Genomic DNA, 22,538 nt, shown 5'->3' with positions numbered 1-22,538 from the left:
TCAGTCTCCCTATGTATGAAAAGGACTAATCACCTCATTCTCATCTGGCTTGGAGTCTCTCCCCTTGGCTAGAATCTTTTAGGCTCTCAGGTCTCTGGACCCTGGAGGTCATAAGTGTGAAAAGAAAAATTGGCCAATTAGAGCTACGCATTTTCTGGTAACAGTGGGTCTACATCCTCTACCTGACACTCTTCACTGTGCTCAGAGTCTGTTCTCACAGTAGTCCCTAAGAAGACCTTTTACAGGACAAGCAGGTCTAGGTGAGTAGGTGGCTCCAGGAGGAATACAGGGGAGAATTTCCTTGTCCCCCAAAGCTTGGAAGGGAAGGTGGGGACAAGAGAATAGATTGATTTTTGAGTCTAGCTCTAGGGACAGTGAGGGCAGCCTGATCCCTTCCTGAGTACCATGAGGTAGAAGGGATTATCGCCCAGGTAAAAGGCCCTCAAAGCCTTTAATCACAGTGACAAGAGGAAACTCCAAGAGCTTCTAGGGCCAAGCTTAAGACAGAACTACCTCTACTACAGCATTGTGTCTTTGTCACTGCCAGGGACTCTGAGTCTGTCAGTCTATCATTGCCACTGTCCCCAACTGGTCTCCCTCTTTCCCTTCCAAGCTCTGGCTACTAGTTCCAGGGACTCTCTCAGTATCTGTCCATCTGTTACTTTCAGGAGCTCTGAGACAGACAGATGTCTGTCTGTCTATCCCTGTCATGGACCTGCTGTGTCTGTGCCTGTAACTTCTGAACCTTCAGATTGACTGACTCTAAGAAAAGACACTCCTTCTTACCATGGGGGCTCACAGTAACTAGGGCACCCAGGCCTATAGCCATACCTGGTGTTTTTTTGGTAATGGAGCCCAAGTTGGTGTCTCTGTCCCTGAGCCTCATAGGCACAGGAGCCTTTAGTGTGACTATGGCCTGAGACTCTTGCAACTCTCACTGATTTCTACCTAGGTTCCAGCACTGGATGGCATGCATCTCCAAGGGTCGAGCTGGTAAGGGATAAGGTGTTAGAGTGTATCTGAGTCACAGTCTTTCTGTGAGTCTGAGCCTGGTTCAGCCTAGTCCCCAGCCCTGGGGAGGGCTAGAGCTTCTGTTTTTGTTGAAAACCTGGGAGGTGCCCACAATAGCTTCCCCAGAGAGACCCCAATAGCATAAGGGCCTGAGGACTGTGGGGGTCAGTCAAGAAGAGCTTTCTGGGGTACAGGAGGAGAGGGGAAACATGTAGTTTCTGACTAGAAGCTGTGGCTCTAGCAGCAGTTGCTGATTCCCTGGCTTCGGCTCCCAGCACATGAAATGACTCCACCCTTCTCTAGCCCTGCTGGCAGAAGAAGCATGGGCAGGAGCCAGGGCTTCCACCAGGAGAGCTCGGGGCTGCCCCAGGCTCTGGGCAGGAGGAAGTGTGACACAACTAACAGAGAGCTAGTCTTCCCTCCCTTTTCCTGTTTCCTTTGAGAGAGTACCCTAATCCATTAGGTGGAAAAGGGAGCTGGCAGCTGTGTTGGTATTGGGTTCCCAGCTCCCCTGGCTCCTGGGTAGCCCACGGTCATATTCTAGCTCACTTCTTGGATGCTGCTGTTGATAAGGGTAATGATAACAACATCCCTCACTGTAAATGAGTATCTTGTAGTCTTTTGCTGATCTTTGTCCCACAGAGCATTTTCTAAACTTTGGGAAATTTCATACTGCTTTTTTCATCTTGATTTTCATAGAACCTTTGTGCATTTCTTTTAATCATAGATGAGAAAGGCTCACTTTCATCAGACTCTAGAATATGGCCACTGCTAGCATCCATGCAGTGAGGGGTTCTCCTTAAACCTGGGGAATAGAGCAGTAGTGCACCCTAATGCCCAGGACATGAGCAGGCAAGCCTCAAGGTAAGCATTGAGGAGGAGTATACCCCAGTAGAGGACATGTCCATTCCTACTGGACACTGGTCTGGTCTCCCGAGGATGGATGTCAGGCACTTGACTGAGATACATTCCAAGCACAGGAGCCAGGGGATGGTAGGAGAGCTGTGGCTGATTTCTGTTCCTGGGGCCAAGGGCCACTACAAGGGAGACGGGTTGTGAGAGGTGAGGCTAGGGGTGGGGAGTGGTCTGGAGGGATCCTGAGAACCAGAGTGGCAGGGCAGGGTCTTAGACCAGAACTTAGAGCTTGCAGTTCACACCAAGCCAACAGGCAGCCCATGCAGGACATAGACTAATTCCCTAAAATGTAGGTACCTCAAGGGTTGAGTTCCCTGCAGAGCATGGCACTCAATAAATACTTGTTGAATGGATTCATAAGTATATAAATCCATCTGGCTGCCATGAGGAGAGAAGCAGGAGAGGTCTATGTAGAAACAAGTGCCCATGTACCATCTGAGGTGGTGGTCTGTGTGGAAGAGGTGGGCTAGGCTGTGGCAGGGCTATGGAATGGAGAAATGGGCAGATTTGGAAAGGGCCAGGAAACTGAAAGCATGAGGAGATGGTAGGGGATTAATTAGGGGATGGAGAGACCCTTAGAGGAGCCCAGGACACTACCCAGGGCTGAGCCCCTCATCCTGGTCTTTCCCCTAGGATGGTTTCCTAGTGTCCTCAGGGTCCCCCAGAGACTCTGGAGCAAGAGGCTTATGGACAAGGGCTGCACTGCACAATACACTGGCTAGACACCATCCACATTCATGTCAGACTGGGCCCTTTTGAGCTGAGTGCCCCCAAAAGGAGATGCAAGAAGTGGAGGCAGCCCCTACACAGCTGCAGTAGCATGGGGAAGTGGCAAGTATAAACTGGCTAATTTCTGTTCTTATCAATGAGCATACTTCCCTGCAGCCTGCCCAAGCCAAGCTCCCCATGGGCAGGTCCAACGGCCCTGTGAGCAAGGTCTGAGGTCCAGGCTTAATCGGATTTGGGTTTTGTTTCCCAACAATTGGCTTTTCAGAATGTTCACAGTTGGGCAAGAGTGACCAATGCAGAGAAGAAATTCCATTAATGAGGAGGACTTCGGGAAGCAGCTTCAGATCATATGAAAGGAGAGGAGAGATCCAGAATCTGATGGATAAGCAATTTCTACAAAAGGCAAGAAAATCAATGATAATATTGTTTATAAAACACTTTTCCTTAGAAAAAGACTTGGCAGTATCTAATTAAAACTAAAAATACGTTTATCTAATGACCCAGTAATTCTACACCATTTCCAGTGTTTCCAAGAGAATTGCATACATAATGTTCACCAAAGTAGGAGTATGGGAATGTTCATAGTCTTATTAATGTGAGCCAAAAAGAAGAAACAGCCATCCATCAGCAGTGAAATGGGGAAGTACATGATGGGACATGATGGACTACTTTGCAGAAACAAAGCAGAATAGACTACAACTCCATGCAACAACGAGAAAGAATTACACACACATAATGTTGAACAAAAGACGTCAAACATAAAAGCACAGTCTCTGATTCCAGTTAAATGTAGTTGAAGAAGGACAAGGTGAAGTTATGATGATAGAGGTTGGAGACTCAGTGGGGTAGATACTATTGAGGGGGAAGAAAGCACAGGCAACCTTTGGAGGTGCTAAAAAATGCTCTGCATCTTGCCCTGGGTGCTGGTTATATTGGTATAGACCTATATAAAAACTCACTGAAATGTACTTAATGTACAACTCAATGAAAACTCAAAATAATTAAAAAAAAAAAAAAAAAAAGGCTTTTCTCCACCACCAGAAGAACTGCAGGATCTTAAAGAAGATGTGGACTTTGCCCTTGAGTGAGGGTCCAGGAAGTCCATTTGAGGGCAGAACCTGGGGAGTTTGTGCTGATCTTCCCTTGAAGTTAAGAAAAAGAAAAGGGAGACGGGTTTTTAATTAATCATCTCTCAGGTTGAAAGAACAGGTCTGGGCCAGAGATAACATCAGTGGCAGCAACATGAAACTGTTTCACTGCTGTTATCTCAAACCACAGTGAAAAATAACTTGTGAAGCTGTGTCTTTCCTGGCAGCCGGAGCCCAGGGTCTCCTCACAGCAGGGAAGTCGGCCAGCCGTTTGGGAGGGTCCAGGAAGGGGGCTTCTGCGGGACCAGGCCTGAGGATTTCGTTGACCTTACCTCCTGTGTGGTCCTGCAGAAGTGCCAGGCCTCTCTGGGCCCGGGAGCCCAGAGTGTCCAGCACTAACAGTAGGTGAGACAGACCCTCCTCATCCCCAGGTCCCTTCTAGGGGGCTGGCTCTATTCTGACCGGCTCTGCAGACCTAGACGCCATGTGCATTCTACCCTCCTATCTCCTCAGAGAAGTAAGGCCAGCATCGGGGCACTCTCAGGAGAAAAGGGCTTACCTGACCTTGCCCTAAGACTCTACCTCTGTCTTGGCCTCCCTATGTCAGAGCAAACTGGTCTGGGGCTGGCACCTCCCCACCACAACCCAACTTGACAGTTTTAAGAAAACTGAGGCCTGGGAGAGACCTAAATGCCAGATTTCTTTTTTGTGAAGTCTATTTAACAATGTGGGACAGTCCAGGGCAGCAGCTGCTGGATTCAACTATGTGCCTTCAAACAGAAATCGCAGCTTGCTCAGAAGCCCAGGTTGGCACAATATGTGCCTGGTCCGTGCAGTCCCTGCCCTCTCCTTCCAATCAAAAACATAGACTGTGAATTCCCAAGCACATAGATGTGCAGGCAGCCAGGAAACAGAAGGAGTAAGGGCGCAGGTCTTAGTTTCCAGGGCCAGCCCTGCCCACTTGGGGCTATGTGGTATGGGCCAGATGGTAGCCCCACCTAAGACTCCCAGCACAGGACAGTTGTGAGGTTAATTGAGGATGCCTTGGACAGTACCTTGCAACCTCCAGGCCTACACTAAGAGCTATCCTGCCTGCCGAGGAAGAGCAGCCAGGTCTCTTTTGTTGTCCATGCTATCTTAGAAAGAGGGTGTAACCCTCTGGGCTTTGAGAGAAGCAGCCCCCTTTCCAAGCTAATCACCAGCATCTTGATTGAATAGCTGAGTTAGGGAATCATTTAATGCAAGCTACCACCAAGGACCCTGTTTACCTAGAGACAATGAAGATGCAAATTTTGTGTAAGCAAGGGAGCCACATGATCTGTGCCACCTCCTTGGCACTCAGTGTCTTTCCTCAGATCCAGCCACAGCCACATTTACAGCCACCACAGAGTAGAAAACCAAGGAGAAAATCCCAATTTCATTCTAGCCCTTGACCCACATGGCATCAACAGGTGCCTTGTCAAGTTGCCATGTAATAAACTTCATGTCTATCATTTTATTTCATGGAATGACAGATTGGCTGTTTCTGTGAATCATGCTTTTCTCCTTCTGTCTGATTCCCCACATATGAATGCTGAGTCAGAATACAATCACGCTATGGCCTGTGACAGAGACTGCCACACGGCTACCAATGGGGCTATCCAGTTCTTAAGGCCCAGTAAGAGGGCTGCACAACTAATTTAGTGTACGCCTTAGATTCTTGGTTCTAATCTCAGTGCTACCAATTTCTGAGGGAGGAGGAGGCCTCCAGGAGGGAGACGTTGATAAAGAATTGAGGTGGTCCCTGAAGAAGACCCTGTGAAGTAAAGGGAGAACCACTGTCTTATTGTCCTGGGAAGCCTTGATGTATGGATGAACTATTCTCAGGCCACCCAGCCTTGCTGTCCCTCATGGTCCAGAGATGGTCCTAGCAAAGCTAAGAGTGTTTCTTCAGGTCATGGTAAGCCTGACCCACACCTGCCCATGGTTATCTCCCTTGGTGAGATATAATTAGGATCTTTTTCCTGGTCTCCTAAGGAAAGGAAGTGCCTAGGGCCATTCCCAGCCAACTATGGGGTCAGGCCATGCCTCTTGTGCCCAGGTGTCCAGCCCAGAGCTCCAGCCTTCCAGTGTACCAGCCTCTTCATAGATGCCGAAGCAGTAGAGCCACCAGGTTCCCAGGGAACTGTGGGTTCAGGCCTATCTGGGTTCCAGATCAGTATCCACATGGCTCTCCCACCTGGTTCCAGCCCCCAACAGGAACAGTACCACTGTCCAGATATGAGTCTAATTAGAGGGAAAACTGGGGCACATAGAAAACCTATGTGGCTCTCACTGCACAGCCTCTTCATGGATGGCTGTTTGGTAGCCTTGGCCAAGGTTTAAGGTGGCAGGGGGATGACAGTTACTCTTTGTGGAAAATCTGCCTTCCTACCTGTGTTCTTACCCACTTTCCTGTTTCCCAGAAGAGACACTGGAGCCTTCCTATCATCCTTGGTTTCCCTAGAGCTGTGCCAGATAACTCTGAGGCCCTCTAGCTTTACAAAGACCCTGGACCTAAGCTGTGGTCTGTCCTCTGAGGCTAGAGCCCACCCCACCTTTAGACTGGCTGAGAGACTGAGATACCTGTCCACCATCACACAGCAAGTTAGTGGCAGGTCCGGCCTGTGTATACCCTGATATTCTGAACACAGTAATGGGATGACAAGGGCCTACCTGCTAGCCCCCAGCCCTCTACTATTAGATCCCTCAGGCTAAGAGGAGGCTGGGGCAGTGAAGTGACAGGTCTTCTCACCAGTCTCTACAACCCCATCCTGCCATGCATCCTGCAGGCTCTAGTACTTATCACAGAGGAGTAACCTTGGGCACCCTGAGCACCCATGTGGGGTGCCCAAGGGGCAGGAGCTCATGCCTCTGGGGAGTGCACTGTGGGGCTTCCTCAGGGGTTTAACCATCCCCCTGTCCCCATCAGCTTTGACACCCAGACCTGAGTCACAGAGCTACCCCTCCATGTTCTGAGATAATTTGGCAGCTCCACTCAGTCACATTTGCTGGCCTCCAGCCTGATGTGACATCTCAAGGTAGAGATAAGCAGAGAGCGGTCTGAGAAGTATAGAGCAAGGGATTGGAATGGACAGGGCTATGGTAGGTCTGTGCATTGGCTGCAGGCATAATCCGAAGCTTCAAGGCTAGGCTAGGTCTATCAGAAGGTAGCTGTTGCAGACAGGTCTGGTCTGAGCCAAATTGTGTTGCAGCTTGATACCTAATCATATTCCAGAACAAAAGGTCTTTATCTTTCCCGGTTTGGTGAAGGAGCTCATGGTCTGAGAGGTTTGGATTGTAGGGGGCTGTCACCTCCAAAAAAACCATCAAATCAGGGTTAGGGTTAGAATTGAGGGTAAGAGGGTCAGAGCTCAGTAGCTCAGTCTGGCAGCACTTCAGGACCAGAGCAACTGATGGATTTACCACAGGCAGTGCCCCCATGTTCTGGGGGAGTAGGAGCAACAGTAGTCAGGGAGTGAGCATAAAAGTCAAGGGGGCTCTGAAGGGTGTTGTGAGAGGCTTTGTAGGTAAGGGGCTTTGCTTTGAAGTCAGATAGCTATTTGCTGATCTAGAAATCTGGGAGTTGGAGATGTCCCTCGTCCCTGTGGGTACCCCTCTTTTGGTCCAGGTTCCCCACTGTACCTAGTCCTTTGTGAGAAGGCTGCAGGTCCACACTCCCCTGAGCCATTTACCAGGACTGACCCTTCTGTGGTCATACCAGCCCTCAGCAGGAGGCAGAGGAGAGGGCATAATGAATTAGATTTAGAGCCCCCAGAAACAGGAGTGGAGATCACACAGGGAAGAGACTTGAGCCTTGAGTCTTGACTCTTGGATCCAGGGGTGGATGGGTACTGAGTGAGGCTGGGGGAGGAGAGATCTGGGAAAGGAACTGCTTCGAGTTCTGAAGGACACAGGGGTAGTAACAAGCTGCACAGACACTGAAGGAGCCCCCATTGTGTGCCCACTGGCACTGGAGGAGCAGCAGAGGAGCTGATGAGGGGGGGGCTCCTACTCGCCCTCCTAGGCCTCTCCTCCTGGGAGATTCCTGGCTCTCCAGGTCAGGAGTCCTAGTTATGGGGCCATCAATCCCAGCCCCCCGCCCCCTTCCAGTCTTTCAAAGTCCCTGGGAGACTGGACTCTATCACAACTCACACTCGCCAGCATTTATATATACCCAGCTTTATTGAAGTAGCGGCTGCTGTTGTATCAGTTACAGAAATATTTCTTCAGGCACACCCCTGCCCCCATACCCACCCACAGTCTTGTCAGCCAGCCCAGAGCCAGCAAACTCCCACCCCACCCTGGCTACAAATTTTCCCCAAGGTTCCTCCAATCCCATTTCTTGCAGCTCTAACCAGGCTCCAGTGAGAAGATGGGGTCTCAGAGACTGCTTTTGACCCTTTTACAGGATTTCCATCCTTCTATGGATATGACAACACTCTGTAAGGCTTCCTTGAACTGTGAAAAATTACTTTTCTCAGTAGTACAGTTCTTGGGTGATTCTGTTGGCTAAATAAAAAATACATACTTAAGTCATATTTTTAGCAGAAAAAAGTAAAGCAAATTCTCTTCTACCAACCACAAGGGTCCTGTAAGCCCTCCATCGCTGAGGAGGTAACTCGGGCAGGCCCTCTTCATCTATCTTAGAAGGACACTGGGGGCCATCTGGTAATAGTGGAACACAGGATCTGAGGCCCATCTGTAGCCACAGGGAGAAAAACAGCTAAGTGTGGGCATGTCTCACAGCTGCCCAGGACAGGACACAAGGACAAGCAGGATGAGAGCACACAGGAGAACTGTATAAGCAGGGGGCAAATACAGAGGCATACCTCAGTCATTTCCCAAGAACATGCCCCCCTGAGCCACTGCCCATCCACACATAGTGGGCTTCCAGTGGGACAGGGCAAACCGGACCTCCCTTGGCTGCCCTGTTAGGGTTGGCACTGAGCAGCCCCTTCCTCTCCCCAGTCTGATTACACAACCAGCCCTGCTCTGACCTGTCTCAGACCTGCTCCACACTGACCCCTGTGTATAGGGACCTGGCAGAGGGCATAACAGAAACCTCCAAAACAACCTCTAAGTCCCCACTCTCCTAAGCCCCAGCCCCTGTCAGTGAGTGTATTTCTTTTGGATCAGAAAGTAGTACCTAAGGCCTCACATGTGGCAAGTGGGAGCTCTAAGAAGCCCTTTGTTCCTCTGGGCCGCTGGCTGTGGTAGCGTTAAATTTCGTCTAAGAGCAAACAGCAACTTACTTTCAGCTTGGGGCAGATTCTGGTGAGTTCTTCCATGTCCTTATAAACCTTTTGTATGTGACGGTCATGCTCGTTATGTTTCGTAAGTTCCTTCAGGGTAGAGATGAAATCCTTTGTAAATTCCCCATAGCAGGGCTCCTGAAACAGGGTTAAGGGTCCTGGGATGGTGGTGGTGCACAGCAGAGCACCAGTTAACCCCCAGCCCATCCATCCCTGGTCACTCTGGCTAGATGAAGCCCTGAATTCAAATTCCAGGCCCTACCCTGATTGTCCCACAGGTGTCCCACAGGTGCAATATGAGTGCTGCAGTAGGTGTCTAATCTCTCCCCAGGCCCAAGGCTAATCTGTGGTGGTGATCAGAGACCCTGGAGAAGCCTGGAAACTGACCACTGATTCCTCTGTGGGCTGAGCTGAAAGCTGCAAATTCAAAATTCAGCTTTTTTCCCAGATTTCTCACTCTAGTATGTTTTGGTCTTGTCTCTGTCCTGGGTGTTGACTGGGGTGATGGTCCCTTTCAAAGGTGGTCAGAAAAGTCCATGCGGCATCTGCACCTTACCTCACTGGTGTTCTGGGGCCTTTTGAAGGAACCCTGAAAGCAGGAGAAATTGGTCAGAAGCACAAAGGGCCACTGAGAGCAAAGTGTTGTTTGATGAAGACCCAGACTTACGTTGTATGTCATGGTGTCAGCCGAAAGTTCTTTCTGAATTTCAGCACAGACTGCCGTGTGATTGTCATAGGCAGACACGCTGGCTGTCTTCATGGAGGCAGAATGGTTTTCTGATCCCCAGAGTGCACAAGCCAGGAGCACGTACAGGTACATGGTAGTACTTGAGGGTAGCTCCAAGCCAACATGAGCACTGGGCTTGGCAGCATTTCTGTGGAGAGGGGTACCTATATATGTGAGTCTAAGGAAATGCTAAATCTCTTATCAGTCATCACTGGCTTACGTGGAAGACAGAGAGGACCTTATCGCCGGGCAAGATGTGCTTTTTATGCATTTTCTATGACCACAGCACACTTCATGGATTCTTGTCTTTGCTGAAAATCAGGCTTGGTCTAAGAATTTTTATTTGTAATCACATTTTGAGTCATGACCTTTATGCCTGATGGTTGGGACAGGTCTTTGGCCAGGACAGGTGCTGTCTGCAGGTGCCTGAGCAGAGAGAGTAGGTAGGGTGGAGAGAGAGCCAGGCAGGAACAGCAGCTGCACTAAGCCAGCTTCCTCAGGTCCACCTGTCAAGGAGAGGGCTGGCTTTGCTGTCCTGTATGCCTGACTCTTGAGGACATACCTATTTCCTCATAGTCCCCAGGAGGGACACAGAGGAACAGGTTCCGGAACAACAGCCTCCAACCAGGCTGGCAAACCAAGGGAAGGGCAGAGCACTGCTATTTCTTGGCCTGAAGGCCTTGGATTTTAGAGGAAGGCACCTGATTAGATGTAGAACTTCATGTAAAAACAAAAGCCAGCTCAGAAAAATGCCATACTAGAACCATGTACTGACAAATTCTGAATATAGATTCTGACTCTCACAGATTAAGATCACCCATTTAGGGGAAAGTTTGGTAAATATGGTGGGCTCTGACCCTTGTGGTTTGTTTTTTCGTTTTTTTTGTTTTTGTTTTTGTTTTTTTTTTTTTTTTTTTTTTTTGCTTAAACAGCTAGTCTATCTACTGGTTTACCTTAGGAGTGGTTGAAGCCCTGGGTGTGAGGATTAGGGTGTGGCCACTGGGCCCAGGTTTCTTTTCTTTTTTTTTAAAAAAAAATTTAATTTTATTTATTCATGAGACACACACACACACACACACACACACACACACAGAGGCAGAGACACAGGCAGAGGGAGAAGCAGGCTCCATGCAAGGAGCCTGACATGGGACTCAATCCTGGGTCTCCAGGATCACACCCCAGGCTGTAGGCGGCGCTAAACCACTGCACCACCAGGGCTGCCCACAGGCCCAGGTTTCTGAAGGGCACAGGTGTTTTGCCTCACACTAGGGCAGGCCCATTCAGCCAGTGGCCAGCCAAGCCCCAGGAACCCCCAAGCCTTCTCAGGAAGTATGATGGCCTTTTACTGGAGCAAAGTTCCCACTGACCAGGTGCCTTAGACTTCCAAGTGAACCTGAAAGCCTCTTTTTGCAGTTGGAGCCCTGAGTATCCAGGGAAGCAGATCTAGGTGTGTGTGATGCAGCACCCAGGCCAACTCTTCCCACTCATCTGCTCTGCTCTGCCATTGGTGCCTCTCAGACAGTGGCCAACCTGCTAGAGCACCCTGCCCCCTCCCCAACCTTATGGCTCCTCTCCACCCATTGCTCTGTGGGGAGCACCATCAGCATTTGCTCAGGGTTGAAAACAAACTGGAAAGTGCACAAATAAGAACAGGCTTTTAATAATTTATTATAATAGTAAAATGTCTTGAATAAATACAGAGTATGATCTTAAATAAATAAATAAATAAATATTAAAATACATAAATATATAAATAAATATTACTGATCCCTGCCAGTATAAAACATTCCCCGCTCCCCATACCAAGCTGGTATCCGGGCAGCATGGCCCAGAGCAAGTCCATGCCCCCTCTACTGCCCTGGTCCACCCGGTGGTCCCTCAAAGGTGAAGATCCTGAGTTTCAGCAATCCATGGGTAGAAAGGCAGTGACTTGTGAGGTATGAGGTATGCTCTCAGGGCTGGCTTCTGGCTGGACTGGGCTGGCTCCTGGCTGGACTGGCCTGCCTCACTTCTTGACTGGTTTCCAGCAGTCAAAGGGGATGTTAAACAGAAAATCCTTCAGGTTCTCTTTGAAACTTTTGAAGTTAATATTCTGGGTTGCACAGGGAGATTCCTTAAAAAAATAAATAAGAACAATAAAACTTTGAGTCCAGGTGTGAGTGGGTAATGGGGGAGCACCAGGGTTTCTGCACTGCCCCTTAGAACTCAGAGGCCAGAAGGCCTATTTGGAGCCTGCCTGCTGACCTAGGTCAGATGATAGGTTGCCACCCAGTGTCACCCAAAGGGTACACAACTCTGTTAATAGCAGCCAGGCCCTGGGGACTGACAAAATGCCAACCCGAGGCTGGTCTGCTGGGCTGGGCAGTTGGGTCAACACCTCTTTTGCTCTTAGGCCAGCTGTCTAGAAAGGGGAGGAGTTAAGGCCACAAACCTCACTCTCCACAGGAAAGGAGTGTTTGGGGCCTTTGTTCAGTCTGGGTATGACTCCTTCCTTGCCCCATGCAATTAGGCACCTCACAAGGAGCCAGAGAGGTGGCACTTGGGCCCAGGAATATACCCTGGACCTTAGTTTCCTTGGGTTTGCCTCACCTTTGACCTCATTAATGATAGGACAGAAGTGTCTCCCACTAGGGACTGTATAGGCATCTGGAGCTCCATGGCTTTAACTCCCAGGGATGAAAATGGGCAGGGAAGCTTGCTCTGCTAATCATTACAAATTTGTTGACACCAAAACCCTTTGGGGTCTTTAACGGCTACAGCCAAAGGTCCCTCCTTATCCAGTCCTCCACCCTCCTAGACCAAAATTTTTCAGCTTTAGGACCTGACATGGGCACTCACCGGGGTAGGGGGACAGTGCTGCTTATAGTGATTGGCCATCATGGTTAAGGGATTCTTGAGGCTGGTGAGGCTGCCCTGCAGGCCCTCCTTGTACAGCTGTAGGCGGGTCTCCAGGCATGTTGGCCCCTGTGGAGAATGTCCATTCCTTGGTGAGTAGTGGACAGGTGCCCTCTGGTGGGCATATGACACTCTTCCTGTCACTTTTTTCCTGTCCTCAGCCCTGTCCCCCAAGAGCAGAACTTGGGAGGGGCACAGGATGATGCTAGGTCCAGTCATACACGCAAAAATGAATCTGCACCATTCAGCTCAGGCCACCCTCAGCTAGCATAACTACATTCCCTGGCATCTCAAGAGGGTCCCAGCCCCCAGGAGAGGAGATCCCTATACCCTCACCATTCGGGGAGAAGGTAGCAAGGGTGGGGCATCTCCTCCAACCTGCTATGTGAACAAGGCTTATTCTTGAAATCTCTGTGCCTCTCTGTAACCAACACTCTGTCTCCACCGAGATTAGTCTCATGAGTCCCCCAAGCTCACAGCCCTGTGTCTTGAAGTAATTCCCACTTCACCTACCTGTCCCCTGGTGACCCCTGGCCCCTTGAATGCTAGGTCTGTCCATGGCTGCTCAGTTAATGAAGGAGTTCACATGACTGCTACAGGCGCAAGGCCAGTGGCCTCCCGAGGCCCCTCTGGACAGCCAGCTGACTGGAGAAAGTGGACTGACCACCCTATGAGAGTCCATGTGAAATGGAGCCACCCCCCCTCACCCCCCCACGGTAGAGGTCTCTGGGAAGGCATGTCAGAGAGAAGCATCTTACCTCAGGGTCAAACACTTCAGAGACGACTTTTACTGCTTTATTCTGTAGAAAAACAAAATACCGTTTTATTAAGCTGACAGGCAGGGCCAATCCAGGCACAGACTGCAGTCCCTCCCTCACTCACCATCACAGCAGTCACGTCATTACTGTTGTTCAAAAGGCTCAGGGCTTCCTGGATGGCATCCACGTGCTGAGAGGGCCGAGTGACAAGGGTGGGTGAGCGGGTGGGTGCAGAGATGCTGCAGACCACAGTGCCCAAGAAAAGCAGGTTCTGCAGCCACATCCTCCTGAGGACTTTAGCCTTTCTCTCTGAGTACTGGGCTCACTGGCAAAAGAGCTCTTATATACACAGTTAGAGGAAATGATTAATGGTGACCACAAAACGCCAGAGAGGCGGGGGAACTACCTGACCTGTGGAATCTCCTGGCCCTTATCACACATGGGAACGGTGAGCCTTTCCTCCAGGTGGTCAGGCTCAGGGGTTTTCATTAATGAGCCCTTCCAAGAATTGGCAGTGCATCCGCCTGCCTTGTTGAGCACTCTCCAGCCCTCCCTGGGTAGTTTGGCCAGTGAGGCTGCCCCCTCCCTCTGAGGGGCCTCTGGGCACAGCGTGGACTTCCTGGCCTGGAGTGGCCAGGGAGGGGCCTGGGAGATACTAGATCGAGCTCCTACACCCACGCTCTCCACCCTGCCTCTAATCGCAAGAAACCTTTGGGCTGGCTGTGCCCACCCTGGGGCCCATTCCAACACCAGCTTCCCCTTCTCCTCCTAGATCCCTCTCCTCTGGCCACAGCGAGAGATCTGAGTAGGAAGAAGACATTCACAGGCCTGTACACTGTCCACCTAGGCAGAATCCAGCCAAATGGCATAGTCCTGCGACAGCTCCCAGCAAAGATCCAGAGTAGTGGCAAGCTCTTCCCATCAGGGACCTCTGCTGCATAGCCCCTGTGTGCAGGGAGAATGACAAGTGTGTACATATCACATCCAGCCAGCAGGATTGTAGAGTGTTCCTCATGGTAAGGTCCCATCTGACAGCAATAGTCAGAGTTTTCACAGCTGTGTTCAACCCCCAAGCTGCAGGGGTGAGTTGGGGCTCTCAGTGGGAGTAGTGAGGGCCCTCAGCTCAAGTTCTGGCTCTAGTATCACCTTGCTAAGTGACTCTTCCCCCTGAGCTCTGTGAATCTCACCACTCTCTGTAGTCCAGACCACTCTTGTGAGCTAGGTACCGTGCTCCTATGTGTAGCCCCTGGCTATCCCCCCACCATTCGGGAAAAAGGTAGCAGGGTGGGGCATCCCCCCCCCAACCTGGTGGGCACATCTCACAGGTACGAGGAGCTTCGGGGAACAACGGCTTCTCGAACAAGGTCTTCCAAGCTTAATTTTTACATGGCCCCTGCCCCAGCACATCTCCAGGTCCAGAGGCCTCTTCTGTGGAACAGGAACTGCTTCTAAAAAAGCCACAGGCTCTTGAGAGGCTGACGAGTGTTTGATTTTCACAATGGAGTTTGGAGAGGATAGCACGAGTTTGTGTTTGCTGCCTCATGCTGTGAGTTTCGTGGCCATAGAGGTGTGGGTGCACACGTGTACATTTCTGTACTTAAATGTGTGTCAGGGGGCTATTTTATATGAGATGCATCCATGTGAGCCCCTGCATGCACCCCTCTGATATAGAGAAGCTTTTCAACTGGGTTTGATGTTTTGGGGCCCCTGAGTTAGTCTAGATTGATGGGATAGGATACAAGTGATGATATTTTGCTGGGCTCAAGTAGACAGCACGGAGAACTCACGGTCTAAGTCCTATGGCCTGAGTCTGAGGCCCTGGCAAGTTTCAATTGGCAGAATGATTGCTGCTCTTGCACAAGGGAGACAGACATTAGTCCTCCAGACCCCACTAGGACCCAACTTGATGCCATCCTTGACCTTCTGAACCTGCTGAAACATTCCTAGGTTGACAGGCTGGGGTGAGAGTATGGCACATCCAAACCCTGGTCCTTCTTGCTTTTTCATGAGGGCTCTGCTCAGCCCCTTCCAAGGAGCTCCTAGGAAGTACAGAAGAGGTGAAGAACACTAGATACAGATGTCATAGAGTGGAGGTCTGTGGCAGACAGTGTTCTGGAACCTGGGTAGTGGAAAGCAAGGGCCATAGGCAATGGCTCAACTGGTAGTTAAGGAGGCACAGAGCTGGCGTGGCCCTCTGAGATGGAAGGTCATTTTCCTTTTGGAAATGAGTCGTCACAGATCAGACAATTAGTCAACAAACTCTTCCAATCCACACTAGGCCATGTGCTGGCAAGGAAATGAATGGGACCCTCTGACTGGCCCTCACATCTGGCCCTGGAGGCTCCCAGCCTGGTAGGGGAGATAGCACTGGATCTCATTGTATGGATCCAGGCTGGGATGGGGAAAGTTCAGAGCTGAGGGATCCCAAGGAAACACCTCCCAGTTTAGGGGTCCACAGGAGACCAAAGAGCTTCCTGGGAGATGCCACCTCCCAGGACAGGCTGAAAGGGTAAGTACAGCCAGGTGGGCAAGTCAGATTGTAGGAGAGAGGGAGAGGACAGACTAGTGGAAGAATGTTTGGGGAACAAAGAGATAAAGTTTTAGGAGCAGGTATGGTGAAGAGGAGGCAGGTTCCAGAGAGATTTAGGAAGTAGAATTATTGAGGACTTGATGATATAATGGAGTAATTCAGTCATTCATTCATTTTTATTGATCACCAACTAGGGTCCCAGCAGGGGAGGAGGATACAGGGATGGTGGAAAACATGGCCCTGCCTTTATGTACTTAGTAGCCCCATGTATGGAGAAGTGAGATTAATCTACTCAACACCCTCCCCAGAGGGTGCAGTAAAGAGAGTTAGGGACACTGTCTAGGTGTCTAAGATGGGGACCTAGGGATGAAGGAGCAGGTTTGCAGTGTCTAAGGACCCACAGGAAGTTTCAGTGGTTTGGAGGCTGCCTGTGCAGGAGACGGACCTAGATGTAAATGGTCCATGTCCATGCAATCACTAAGGCCAGAGAGGGTTAGCCAAGAAGGGCTAAGGGCCAACACAACAGCTTTAAGGGCTAAGGGTGTGCTAGAGATGTGAGCCACTGCCAGGGCCAAGGTTCTGGGAGATTAGGAAAGGAAAAGAGGGACGCCTGAGTGGCTCAGCAGTTGAGCATCTGCCTCCGGCTCGGCGTGATCCTGGGGTCCTGGGATCGAGTCCCATATTGGGCTACCCTCAGGGAGCCTGCTTCTCCCTCTGCTTTTGTCTCTGCCTCTCTGTGTTTTTCATGAATAAATAAATAAAATATTTAAAAGGAAAAAAAAAAAAGGAGAAGAAGCAGGAGCCATAGGAGAAGTTCATTCTAGCAGGTAGCCCACAGGCATCAAAGTCACTGTGAAGGACAGAGCTCCTGGGTTTAACCGTGAGGTTCGTGGGCAGCCACACATCATTCTTCTGGAAAGATGACATCAAGGCTGAGGCCATGACATGGGCAGGCATTCCTAGATTGCACCGCATGGAAAGTGGTAGCGATAACATCGAATGCGTGTGCTGACTCAGGGGCCCCGGATGGGACTGTGGGAGGGTGAGAGCAGGGACCGCGGTGGGCAGTGTGACTCCTCTTTGCTCCACCTTCCCACAGGGCCAGGAGAAAACCCTCTGGAAGGGGTTTCCTGTGAGTGTCCTCCCACAGACTGTGGAGGAAACGGGGGCTTGTGGCCACCCCAGGCTCCTTATCACAGAGGAAGTTATCACAATGGGAAGGAAACAGGCCTCCTAGTGTGCACATCCCGTGGGACCTCTACATGGGCATCTCAGCTGATCTCACCCACTCTGGCCTGCGAGCCATTGGTGTGGGAATCCAGGAGACCAGTGGCCTTGCCCAGTCCACACAGTGATGGCAGAGAGAAGATTTGAACCCATATCTGTTCCTGCTCCTCTGACGTCTGCTACCATTTTAGGGATCAGAAAGTCAGGAAATGCTGTTCATTTGGCTAGACCAGCATGGGGATGTTCTCCCTCAGAGCAGCTGTAGAGGGAGACTCCTCCAACTGTTGGCAGAGAAGCTAGAGTGGCCTGTGAATGTCCCAGGGAAGCCCTGGGAGTCAAGGGCAGAATTTCCCCCAACAGAGCCTGCCATCCAGGCACCTCTGTGTTTCAGATTTGGGCTGTCCACCACTGATCCCTGAGTAACTCCCTCCTCCCTAAGCCTTGGCTCCCTTATCTCTACAATGGGTTTAATTTTCATTGCCTCACAGAGGAAATTGTTGCCTATCTAGAAACATTGTGGGGGAAACCTCCCAGGGAGGCTTCAAACTTTCTTCAGCTCTTCACTCCACTTTGGAAGGTTTCTGAAGCCCCAATTGGGCAGAAGACTCAGCCTTGATGGAATTTGCAGGGACAGCTTCCCCTTGCCCAACCCTAGTACCTGACAATGTCTTTCTGCAGATATAGTGAATTAGAAAGCCCGGACTCCACCCAGACTTAGGGTTCAAAGGGTCCTGTATCATGCTTAAGAGATCCTGGTGCAGGGATAGCACCATGAGTGGCTCATTCTCCACAGGGAATGGGATCACTACAGGCCACACCAGACATATGAAGCAACATCTTTGGCCTATGTAGTCATAGCTCCAGGCATACTCCTCCTGCATCTCCTCTGTCTAGGTCCCCAGGGATATAACCCAAAAAGACCCAGCCTGTCCAAACCAATCCCAGTTCTTATCCTGCTTTTTGGGTGTCCCCAGTCTCTGGCACTGGTGGTTCTGACTGCATTGGAAGGATCTGAGGGTTCTTAACCATTAGCCATGTGGGGACTCTGATTCCATACAGCCAAGCTTATAGGAAGGCCTACCACATGTGGCCAACCTCATGTCCCCTGCACTGAGAACTCACGTTTGGTGGTCATACTAGGTAGGGAGCAGGAAAGGTGATGCCCAGACTCATGGACACAGTGTTGAGGGCATCAACCAGCATGTGCACAGAGAATGAACAGACAGGAGGGGCAATCAAGAAGTAGGAATGAAAACATTTAAGTCCTTGAGAGGGACCTGTTGCATGTGTGGGTTTGGGGCAGGAAGTGAGTGAGGAGCCTGGTACTCAGGGTTCTGGCTCAGGAAGCTAGGTGGATAGTGAGGCCATTTGCTGCAGTGGGAGAGACCCAAGATAACAGAGAGGTCTGGGGAGTTATTCTAGACTGGACTGGATATGGCAAGTTTGAGAGGCCAGGGGACCTCCAGGAAGTCTCAGTCAGTTGTGGCTATATGGGCCCAGAGGTCAGAGGGAGGTCAAGGCCTAAGACACTTGGAAGTCATTGGTGAAGAGGAAGTTCTCACCAAAGCACTGCATGGAGTAAGCCAGGCCTTGGGTAGTAGTCAGGGGTACCAACTTGTAAGGCTGGGCTTAGAATGATGACACACCCTTTATTGCTTCATTCCTTGGTTCTTGGGGCTTCCTTGCTATTTCCTTAGGACCTAACAACTGCACACTCAGGCCAGTGACACCCCATGGGTGGGTGTAGGCATGCCTTCCATGATGCCCTCCCCACCACTTATGCCTCATGCCCAGTGTGCTTTCTCCAGGGCTGGAAGTGCATCCTCTGCCTGTGAATCTCTGAATCCCTGTCCCCTGGCCTCATCCCCAGTGAGGAGTGTCATCAGGTGTCCAGAAGGAGCCACTTCCTTTATTTGCCTCCTTGGGAAGAACTGTCCGATGCTGCATTAAGAATGAAAAGGAAGTGGGGATCCCTGGGTGGCTCAGCAGTTTAGCGCCTGCCTTCGGCCCAGGGCGTGATCCTGGAGTCCTGGAATCAAGTCCCATATCAGGTTCCCTGCATAGAGTCTGCTTCTCCCTCTGCCTATGTCCCTGCCTCTCTCTTTCTCTCTCTCATGTCTCTCATGAATAAATAAATAAAATCTTTTAAAAAAATGAAAAGGAAGAGAAATCATTAGACCAGAAGCCTTTACAACTTCCTAAAGTCCTGTCATGCCCCTAACTGCCCTTTGTGTCTGGGGCTGGAATCCAGTCCAGTGTGCTGGGTGAGGGCCTAGAGATCTGGGCCCAGCTCCCATACCTGCCTACCCCGGAGCTGATGAGCCTGATTCAAGGTTGCAGATATGGGCTTTCTGTTCTGGTGGCTCTGGAATAAGCTTCTGTCAGGAAATTCCTGCAGTGCCAGGGCTCCCTCAGACTCTTGGTGAAGCTTTTGTTGGGCAGGCATGTCTCTTGCTTCCGGTTCTTTGGGTCCCAGAGGGCTCTGGCCTTGAGCCTCAGGGCCTTCCTCTACTCCCTGTTACGTACCTCGGCTTCTGGGCAGAGCACTCTGCCCCTTCTGGCACTTTACTCGGGAGGGGGGGCAGCTAGCCCCTCACAGGAGTGGACAACTTTTGTTCTCAGACCAAGGGCCTAGGAGGAGTGATAAAGGTGAAAATGAATGGGGGTAGTTATGGAGGGGAGTGGCCCACAAAGTGTCTCTGGGATGCCTGAAGGGAGTCCTTGGGGATGTCTCCTCTCAGCCTTGGGACCATAGACTCAAAACTCTCTCTCCTTGAACATATATTTATTTCTTCCCTGAGTATGAGTTGTACTGAGTTCCCTTCCCTGTGCAGCCTGCTGGGACACAGCAGCTCCCTTTACAATGAATGCAGAGTTGGAGGCTTGCCTCCGAGCTGGGCCTTTCTTGCTGTATGACCTCAGGCTATGACATCCACCTCTGAGCCCCAGTTGGCTCTTCTCCACAAAAGGATGGAGTCCTACTCTGCAGTTGTTGGAGAGCACTGGGGGGCTACATGGAGGGATACTTTCTATTTTGGCTGACTGGGTGCCTCCCCACCTCTGGTCTCTATCTCCCTGGCCTTAAGGGAGGAGAGTGATTCCTGGGATGTAGACCAGCCTCCATAGCCTTCTCATAGCCTGGAGGTAGGGTTCCCTGAGTGGGAGTTTACCTGTGCAGACCCCTCCTCAGTGCCCAAACACCTCCCTACTCCTAGCCCCAGGAGGCAGACCCTGCTCCGCAGCCTGGATATTTGAGGTCCACTAACTAGGAAGTCACTCAGTCAGAGGAAAAGAGCCAGCTGAGAACATTAAGACAGGAGACTGTCCTCCCTACCCCTGTCCCTATTCTGGAAAGGAGGTGGTCGCAGGCTGCCAGTGGCCCAGGGCCTTGTCTTGTAGGAACAGGCAGTCATTGAGTCAGGCCGTCAGCCTGAGGAGAATGGAGTCCTATTCATTGGGTACCCACCAGTACAGGTGGGTTTTTCCCTGTTGTTTCATCTTCCTCCCTGATTCAAGGCTCACCCTCCCTCTGAGGGGAAGTAGTGGCTGTCTGCTTTTTGGTTTTTGGGTTTTTTTTTTTTTTATTACCATATTCAGGAGGGCCCCAGCAGGTCCACAAGGATCAGGACAAACAGTGGAAGGAAGAGGGGAGGGAGCACCCAACCAACCTACTTGCCATTCTCATGCTGTTATAGCTCTGTGCTATGTCTGTGTCCTCTGATACCCAGCTACAGCCTGCCATTCGTCTTCCCCTCCCATTCCAGAGGCCACCCTCCTTATGCCTCCCTGACATGGCCACCTCAGAGGTGGACATCTTCATCCACATAGCGTGCTGTCCTGGCTGCACCTAGTTGGTCTCCAGCACAGCCCATATACCCTCTAGGGCAGGGTTCGGGCAGGACACTTACATGGTGCCTGCTGAAGGTAGGGATTGGGAGCACCTGTCTGAGGAAGCAGTAACAAAGCTTCAGACTAGGATTCTGTGGGTCTGGGGAGCATGGAGGGCCTGGGGAGGGGAAAGAGGGAGGTGTCAAAGAATGAGCCAAAGCTGTGGTACAAGCTGAGCCTGGGGTCAGGAGCAGGGTGGGAGGAGAAAGGCCTTGACTGCCTGCCAAGGCAGGAGATAGATGTGAGCCATGGGGCTATGAAGCATGGGGATGGGGGGGGACACAGGAGCACAGAGGCCAAGCTCTGGATCTAAACCTCACTGCGTGTGTATGTGGGCAGCACTGAGTAAAAGGAGGGAGAGTGGGCATGTAGAGGATTTGGATGATGAATGTATGGTGGCTCAGTGAGTGGAAGATGGAGCTGAGGCTCTGTAGCTGTGCTGCCACTGGAGCTGGAACCACGAGGTTATAGAGCTGGGAGGTACCTCTAGAGGACTGGGTCCAGCCAGGGGACTAGACTTGAAAGGCTCCTGTGATTCAGTGGATCCTTAAATCCATGCTCTGGAATCAGACTCCCTTAATTTCTCTGTGTCTCAGTTTCTTCATATGTAAAATAAGGTTAATCATAGACTTCATGGGGTCATTGAGGGGTTTCCCTGAGCCCCTTCTCAGTCCAGGAGGGCAGCAGCAACTTTGCCTGATCCATCTCCCCTGCCTGGCCTGAGGTTTTCAAGGGAAAATGTGAGGCCCTGCCCCCCAGAGGGAATTCACTCAAGCTTCTACTCTGCCTCCTGCCTACCTTGGGCCCAAGGATCCTGCTCTGCTTGGACTGCCCATCTTTCCTTCAGCATCTCTCTTCTCTGTTCTGGTTCCTTCCTGTGGATGTTAAACATGGTGTCTGATGTGGTACCGTCCTACCCCTCTCCCTCCATACATGCAGCACTCCTCAGGCCATGGTTGTTCAGTCTTGCTGTCTCCACAGTGGCCAGGCAGGCTGGGCTATCCTGAGATCAGAGAGGAATGAATGAAGGAGCGGGTCAGGCTGAGACCCAGAGGTCCCCAATACCCAGGGTGACTGGGCTCCAGGGTCAAAGGCAGTGACAAAGGGAGTTCTGGAGGCCCTGGTTCCACTGAGCCACTTGGCACCCACAGTCTGACCCTGTAAGTGGTGTAGATGCTCCCCATGCTCCCAGGTTACCCTATAGTCTTAGATCTTCATTCTCTTGCAGATCACATTTCCATTGTCATCTGCCTACCATCCTTTTCTGTGCCTCTTTCTGCAAGATGAACCCCTAGTCCTTTCTCAAGCTCCCTTTGCATCACTGTCTGTAGGAAGCCCCTCTAACGAGACCTGTATCTGTTCATCCATTGCCCTGTCTGTGCTAACCCCCACCACACTGTGCTGGGCCAACTGGACATAGCCAAGAAGCCCCTAAGGGCCTGACTCAGCATCTCCCCAGGTCTTGGCCCCAGCCTAGGTAAGCTGTGGAGGATCCTC

At 51.0% G+C, this 22,538-nt stretch overlaps 3 protein-coding genes across 14 annotated transcripts in view; 1 reads left to right on the top strand and 2 right to left on the bottom strand.

Annotated features, from left to right (window-relative positions):
• LOC144322066 (uncharacterized) overlaps positions 1 to 22,538 on the top strand; it is a 184,346-nt gene that overhangs the window by 148,724 nt on the left and 13,084 nt on the right. For 7 of the 8 annotated variants that reach the window (XR_013387624.1, XR_013387626.1, XR_013387628.1 and 4 more), the window contains one exon: positions 2,921 to 3,057. The exons of the other annotated variant lie outside the window; for it this stretch is intronic. Coding sequence is in view for 2 of the 7 variants with exons in the window: in XM_077911593.1 (XP_077767719.1) it covers positions 2,921 to 3,057 (137 nt within the window). In the remaining 5 variants the exon portion in view is untranslated. The remainder of the gene's footprint in view (positions 1 to 2,920; positions 3,058 to 22,538) is intronic. 8 annotated transcript variants of the gene reach the window in all.
• LOC144321610 (uncharacterized) lies at positions 8,061 to 9,993 on the bottom strand. The gene is made up of 4 exons (XM_077910938.1): positions 9,684 to 9,993; positions 9,573 to 9,605; positions 9,017 to 9,154; positions 8,061 to 8,273 (listed from the first exon to the last, which is right to left on the bottom strand). Exons 1-4 carry the CDS (start codon positions 9,834 to 9,836, stop codon positions 8,145 to 8,147), a joined length of 453 nt encoding a protein of 150 aa, XP_077767064.1. The 5' UTR covers positions 9,837 to 9,993; the 3' UTR covers positions 8,061 to 8,144.
• CSF2 (colony stimulating factor 2) lies at positions 11,392 to 15,464 on the bottom strand. 5 transcript variants are annotated; one of them, XM_077911590.1, is made up of 6 exons: positions 14,702 to 15,464; positions 14,221 to 14,341; positions 13,521 to 13,735; positions 13,397 to 13,438; positions 12,582 to 12,707; positions 11,392 to 11,856 (listed from the first exon to the last, which is right to left on the bottom strand). In XM_077911590.1, exons 3-6 carry the CDS (start codon positions 13,677 to 13,679, stop codon positions 11,749 to 11,751), a joined length of 435 nt encoding a protein of 144 aa, XP_077767716.1. In that variant the 5' UTR covers positions 13,680 to 13,735; positions 14,221 to 14,341; positions 14,702 to 15,464; the 3' UTR covers positions 11,392 to 11,748. The 5 variants fall into 5 exon arrangements, with proteins under 5 accessions (XP_077767716.1, XP_077767717.1, XP_077767714.1 ...); XM_077911591.1 differs by having other exon boundaries at positions 14,720 to 15,464; XM_077911588.1 differs by having other exon boundaries at positions 14,221 to 15,464.

Source organism: Canis aureus, chromosome 10 (assembly GCF_053574225.1).
Source record: "Canis aureus isolate CA01 chromosome 10, VMU_Caureus_v.1.0, whole genome shotgun sequence".
NCBI classification, from domain to species: Eukaryota; Metazoa; Chordata; class Mammalia; order Carnivora; family Canidae; genus Canis; species Canis aureus.
The sequence above is the reverse complement of the archived record's forward strand: the minus strand, read 5'-3'. Positions and strand labels throughout refer to the sequence as shown.

What these genes read in the sequence shown, in the direction of transcription:
- LOC144321610 (XM_077910938.1), bottom strand. Translation starts at nt 9,836, where the DNA reads ATGTACCTGTACGTGCTCCTGGCTTGTGCACTCTGGGGATCAGAAAAC. An exon ending in CTGACACCATGACATACAAC is followed by an intron (nt 9,606 to 9,683) that starts GTAAGTCTGGGT and finishes TCCTGCTTTCAG; the next exon opens with GGTTCCTTCAAAAGGCCCCA. An exon ending in GAATCTGCCCCAAGCTGAAA is followed by an intron (nt 8,274 to 9,016) that starts GTAAGTTGCTGT and finishes TTTTTTATTTAG; the next exon opens with CCAACAGAATCACCCAAGAA.
- CSF2 (XM_077911588.1), bottom strand. Translation starts at nt 13,679, where the DNA reads ATGTGGCTGCAGAACCTGCTTTTCTTGGGCACTGTGGTCTGCAGCATC. An exon ending in ATGACGTGACTGCTGTGATG is followed by an intron (nt 13,439 to 13,520) that starts GTGAGTGAGGGA and finishes GTTTTTCTACAG; the next exon opens with AATAAAGCAGTAAAAGTCGT. An exon ending in CTGAAGTGTTTGACCCTGAG is followed by an intron (nt 12,708 to 13,396) that starts GTAAGATGCTTC and finishes CATTCTCCACAG; the next exon opens with GGGCCAACATGCCTGGAGAC.